Source organism: Eschrichtius robustus, chromosome 15, assembly GCF_028021215.1.
Source record: "Eschrichtius robustus isolate mEscRob2 chromosome 15, mEscRob2.pri, whole genome shotgun sequence".
NCBI lineage: Eukaryota > Metazoa > Chordata > Mammalia > Artiodactyla > Eschrichtiidae > Eschrichtius > Eschrichtius robustus.
In genome coordinates this window covers 20376656-20382890 of record NC_090838.1, presented here as the reverse complement: position 1 = coordinate 20382890, position 6235 = coordinate 20376656, and the positions used below count along the sequence as shown (strand labels likewise).

The 6235-nt window shown below is 41.7% G+C and overlaps 1 protein-coding gene across 1 annotated transcript in view; it reads left to right on the top strand.

The window, feature by feature from the left end:
* Positions 1 to 2165: 2165 nt before the first annotated feature.
* The window catches only part of ASXL2 (ASXL transcriptional regulator 2), a 130080-nt gene continuing 126010 nt past the window's right edge, over positions 2166 to 6235 (top strand). The window contains exon 1 of the mRNA XM_068564025.1: positions 2166 to 2469. Coding sequence (XP_068420126.1) covers positions 2413 to 2469 — 57 coding nt within the window. The 5' untranslated portion in view covers positions 2166 to 2412. The remainder of the gene's footprint in view (positions 2470 to 6235) is intronic.

The window sequence follows — 6235 nt, the reverse complement described above, 5'->3', positions numbered from 1 at the left end:
AATCTAGAAGGATCTTGAGTAGGTTTGTAGAAAATGGTGGAGGGGAGTCAGAGCTAGAAAATTTTTAAAAAAGGCGTATTTTATGAACTAACATTCCAAAGATGGTGAGAAGCCTGGGCTCCTGTATACAGTATGGTATGCAGTGTACTGAAGGAAGGATTAACCTATAGTAAGGAGAAGGAGGTTAGGATTAGCAAATTTATAGGAAAATCTAGGGGCTGAAGGGAGACAGGGTGGGACTGCAACTGGTGGCCGCTAATTTTTATATGATGTATGAATCAATATTATTCGTCAAATGAAAAGACAAAAGCAGAAGTAGGGCTAAGAAATTTGACTTTATTAGGAATTATGGAGGGTGTCATAATGGGGGAGGGTTGGGCTTTAAGAAGAACAATCTGGGATCCTATGAAGAGTGGGTTTGAGTAGGGTGGGAGTAGAGACAGGACATTTAGGGATATCCAGAACTAGAGTGGGAATGATATGAGAGATGCAAATAGGCATAACAAATTGAATCAATACACATTGGGACAAAAATACTCTCTGGGGAATTATATATAATTTAATAATAATAATAATGATAATAATAACCATTCAGATCTGTGGAAGATTAAAAAGTAGGAACTGCAATACCACAGTCCCTACCCTTGAAATTAAAATCTGGGAATGGAGCTCCAGAAAATCAAGGTAAGGACAGTGGGAATATCTGTCCTAGCAGGATCTGAAAACAAGCTGAGGTAAAGTGCCCAGGCAACAGGGCTAGATGGCAAGTCCCAGTCAACAGCTGGGAATGGAGAGGTGCTTCTTGAACTGACTATTGACATAGGCTTTAGAGTGAGATGGTACATACCCTGCATGTTATGGATAGTGCTATGACTTACTAAAGAAATTTGTGAAAATATATCTATTATGAATTGCTGATATGGGGCTGTCTGATCAATGACTGAAGGAGAAAAATAAGGAAGTATCTAAATGCCTCTCAAACTCCCTATTAAGACTTTGTGTGCGTGTGTGTAACAGACCCCTTTTAAAACTTGAGGAAAAGTTATGAATCTTCTCAGAAAATGCACAACACACAAAATATTGCCCATAATTTTAGGGGGGTCCATAAACTTCTGAAACCTATCCATGGACTCCAAGTTAAGTATTGTTCTCAACTGTCTTTTCTCCCAATAAACAGCTCAACTCTCTGTCCTATTTTAGAAAATAGTAAGTTAGTAGATCGGAAGCAGCTTCTGGAAGCAGGTGGATTTGGGAGATTAGTAGGCGTTACTACACATTCTGTACTTTGCTAAGTATAAAGACATGGAAATGCGATGGGAGATGCCACATTCTGGATCTTTCAGGAGGCTGTTATGGACACTACAAATAATTGTTTCTGACCACAGATACAGCTGAATCATTCAGCAAATATTTACCGGGCTCCTGATATGTACAGGCACTGTGCCAGGGAGCGAGCTCACCAAGATAAAAAAGACACCATTTGTGTCCTTGATGAGACATTCGCATGTAAAAGCGTGAATGTAGTTACTGGTGGCCTTAAAATAAAGGTCACCTAAGACTGAGAGGCATTCTGGAGAGACGGAAAGGACTCTGAGCTCGTAGTTTGATTTTTGGCTTCACCATATTCTAGACTCGTGAGTTTGGCGTCACTCAATCTCAAATTGCTTCATCTATCAAATGGGGTTAAAAAAGTGGACTAAAATTGTTGTAAATCTTCAAAAAGATAACCTTTCTAAAAATGAACGTGGATAAATAAAAAATGAAAGTTCGAGGCTTATTGAAAGTGATAGTTGGGAGGGTCGCCCCTAGAGGGAAGAGCCCGGGTCTCCCCCGTCTCTATAGCCACCGCGGCGCCGCACGCGGTCAGAATCCACTCAATAAACCTTCCGGGCCGGATCAAGTTCCGCTTCCGCAGGCAGGTTTTCGCTGTAGGCAAGAGCGCAAGACGCCCGACGCAGCGTAGCGTCGGACCTCCCCGACGCGCATGCTCTCTAGGCGAGGCGGAGCGCGGAGGGCGGGGGAGTGGCCAGGCGCGGCGGCTGGCCGGCTCGCTCTCCGTGCATCCCCGCGCGGGAGGCGGGGGCGCGCGCGCGCTCGTTCGCGCGGCCGGCTGCGTACAGTAGTGACGGCCGCGCGGGAGCGGTCACATGACCGTAGCGGCTGCCTGTACAGTAAGGACCCAATATGGCAGCGGCGGTAGCAGTGGTAACGGCAGCAGGAGGACCGGCCGCCCCATAGACCGCCCCCCGCGCACCACCCCCGCCGCTTCCTCTGCTTGGGTGCTCCTCCGGCCTGACTTCCCCTTTCTCCCATCTTTCCCGGCACCGCGGGAAAAACAGCGCAGGGCAGAGCAGGCAGGGAGGGCGGCCGCAGCCCGGACACGGGAGCCTCCCAGTCAGTTCAAGACCCGACATGAGGGAAAAGGGCCGTAGGAAGAAGGGCAGGACCTGGGCGGAGGCCGCCAAGACGGTAAGGAGGAGGGAGCGGACGGGAAGGCCGGGAGGATTTCGTTCCCTCGCCGCCCGCCGGTTGCAGGGGAAGGGAGGTCACTGGCCCTACGACCCGGCTGAGGGGGCACAAAACCGCGCGGCGAGGGCGGAGGTTAGTGTCGGGTTTGTGGTCCCTGTGGGAATGGAGGCGCCCGGCGGAAGAGGGTCGCCGCGGGGCTGTGGCTTCTCCCTGCATCTGCGACGAGTCCTTTTGGTGTTTTGAAGCTGCCTCTCGGGGTCACGACGCTCTCGCCCCCGCTCTGTGGTAGCCCCCGCCCCGGCATGGGGAAGTCTCTTGGGCTTGCACAGTAACCGGTTCTTCTCCCTTGTGTGGCTGAAGAGCCCCCATTGGATGCAGATAGGAGAAGGCTTGTGCGTGTACCCAGCCCCGGAAAGAAGAGGGGAGCGCTGGAGCTGGGTAGAATTGACCCGCTGTAGCAGACACGCCGCCTGACCACGGGCCCCTTGCCTGTCTGGGCTCCCGGATCAGGCCGGAGGTCACGAGGCTCTTGTTTCACGTTTGTTGTTGGAGCTGAAAGTGCAGGAGGTGTTTAGAAACGAAGTAACAGGTGGGACTTGTAGAATTTTTTTTTTTTTCTGTTTCCGTAGAGACCTACTCTGAACAAGGCAGCAATGCATGGTGGGACCTGTAGTTTACCCGGCCTTGACTTTTCCGTAGCTAAAGTGATGGTGGCCTCACGAAGTTGTAATCAGTGGATAAAACCATCTTTTTTTTTCCTTCTGAATTTATTATAACGAAATTTAGAGGTAGGTTTAAAAAAAATAGCATATTGAGGATGAATGAGAAGTTACGTTTTATGAAAAAGTTAAAAGCGTCCACTATGTGGAAATGAAAGGTTTGGAAAAGTAAGGTTTATTCCATCTTTGAGGGCGCAGCAGAAAAGTAATAGGATATAAAACAGCATTTTAGTGTTGGGAAGTGAGAAGGACTGGAGGCATTATCTTTAATGGTGAATCATGTCAGTAATACTTACACAACATGGAGAGCCCTTCTAAATGAACCTTTGTTATATGTTGTGTTTTATTTTTTAAAGGGGAGTTTTCTGAATATAAAAGTAATAAATGTTCACTGTGGGAAAATTAGTGGAAAATTATAGATTTTTAGTATAAAGAAGGAAATAAATCATGTATTTCACTTCTCAGAGCTCTGTTAACATTTGGTATATTACCGTCCAGTCTTTTTTATTTATTTCCCCCAATCTGGGTCCTATTGTTTATTCAGTCTTACACATTTATTTTGTAAACCTTGTGCATTTGTTTTGTAAATGTTTTGTGTTAGGGGGTTGATGAGTCTTCAACTTGTATGTGTTTTAGTTGGAACTGTGAAAAAAAGTTAGTGAATAAATAAAAGCACATTTTATTTGTTGAGTGTTTTCACTTAACAGTATATCTTCGTAATTGTGACTGCTGGTCGTTTCCCTCTAAAGAAAAAACTCTAGAAGTAGTTTTTTTGGGTGGTGGGGAAATTGGTCCTTCACAAAAGACTATTTTACTTTGTTCTACTTGATTAGTACTACCTCAGGACCTCTTTTATTTAAGGAAGAATGGTAAATTTTATTTATAGGTAAGCAGATCCCAACTCTAATTATGTTAATTAATTTTAAGTCTCTAGAATGTCATGAGTACTTTTTGAATTATCTCTTTGGATAAAATAATCATTGGGAGATTGTGACAGGAAAATGTGCATTTACTGTTTAGATTTTCCTATAATAAATTAGTATATTTGCTCATTTATAATAAACATTTCAAGCCTTAACTAGGTATGTGAAAGTACTTAAAAGATGTAAAGACTAGTTTAATCAATAGAGCTCTGAGTTCTGAAGGGATTAGTATATTAGTGGCTTGGTATTTTTATTTGATTCTGGCAAATGTATAAGACTTCAGTCTAAATAAAAATGAATTTTAGAAAGAGAATGGTGACACTAAAACTTTTTTTCTTTTTTCTAGTAGCCAAAATCTAGAAAACACTCTACTCTTTTTTTTCTTTCTTTTTTTTTTTAACATCTTTATTGGAGTATAATTGCTTTACAATGTTGCGTTAATTTCTGCTGTATAACAAAGTGATTTAGCTATATGTATACATATATCCGCATATCCTCTCCCTCCCACTCTCTCTCTCCCACCCCTCTAGAGGTCACAAAGCACCGAGCTGATCTCCCTGTGCTAGGCAGCTGCTTCCCACTAGCTATCTATTTTACATTTGGTAGTGTATATATGTCCATGCCGCTCTCTCACTTTGTCCCAGGTTACTCTTCCCCCTCCCCGTGTCCTCAAGTCCATTCTCTACGTCTGAGTCTTTATTCCTGTCCTGCCCCTAGGTTCATCAGAACCACTTTTTTTTTTTTAGTTTCCATGTATATGTGTTAGCATACGGTATTTGTTTTTCTCTTTCTGACTTATTTTACTCTGTATGACAGAGTCTAGGTCCATCCACCTCACTACAAATAACTCAATTTCGTTTCTTTTTATGGCTGAGTAATATTCCATTGTATATATGTGCCACATCTTCTTTATCCATTCATCTGTCGATGGACACTTAGGTTGCTTCCATGTCCTGGCTGTTGTAAATAGTGCTGTAATGAACATTGAGGTACATGTCTCTCTTTGAATTATGGTTTTCTCAGGGTATATGCCCAGTAGTGGGATTGCTGGGTCATATGGTAGTTCTAGTTTTAGTTTTTTAAGGAACCTCCAGACTGTTCTCCATAGTGGCTGTATCAATTTACATTCCCACCAACAGTGCAAGAGGGTTCCCTTTTCTCCACACCCTCTCCAGCATTTATTGTTTGTAGATTTTTTGATGATGGCCATTCTGGAACACTCTACTCTTTTTTGTTTGTTTTACCATCTATAAAGTGAAGGATTAAAGTAAACCTCAGTGTTGAAAAGGTTTCTGTTTGTAGGAGGAATAGGTAGAAGTAAATGTGAAAGGAATAGACAAAAGTAAATCTTTTAATATTTTCAGATGCAGAATAATGAGATCAGAAAATTAGTGGTTTGACAAATGGAAAGTTTAACTTTGACCTAAAGTAGGAAACTGTATATTTATAAGATCAAGAGGACCAGGAGAAGTAAGTCTTAAACTTATTTCATAGGCATTAAGGTCAGATGTTCTAGGAACAGTTTCAGAAAGGATATATTAAAATTATTTACTGAGTATAGGCAGTATCTACTTCTTATTTCATTGTGTTCTTGGTACCTGCATTGTAGAGCTATCCTGTTTTAGGGAGCATTATTAAAATGGGGTTGTATTCCTGACCAATGATATAGCAACAGATAAATAAAATTCTTCATTCAGTAATATATATGTATATGTACATACGTGATTTGGGGTGTTGTGTGTATGTGAGAGAGCTATACAAATTGATATAAGATTGCTATGAACAATCTGAAAAAGCAAAATAAGATTCATAATTATTATATAATTATAAAATTATGCCAAAAGGCTGATTAAATGTAGAGTGTAGACTGGTTCCAATAACTAAGGACATCAGACAGAGAAATAATGGGGTTGAGATTCAACTGAACTTGAATGCTCATTCACATTCACTACACTGGATTGTGTCCCTACTGATCTTATATTTGTCTCATATAAGTACGTTAGTTATAAAAAGCATTATTCAAGTATTTAATTAACAGTCTTACATGTTTTACATTTTATTATAAAAAGCATTATTCAAGTATTTAATTAACAGTCTTACATGTTTTACATTTTATTATTATTA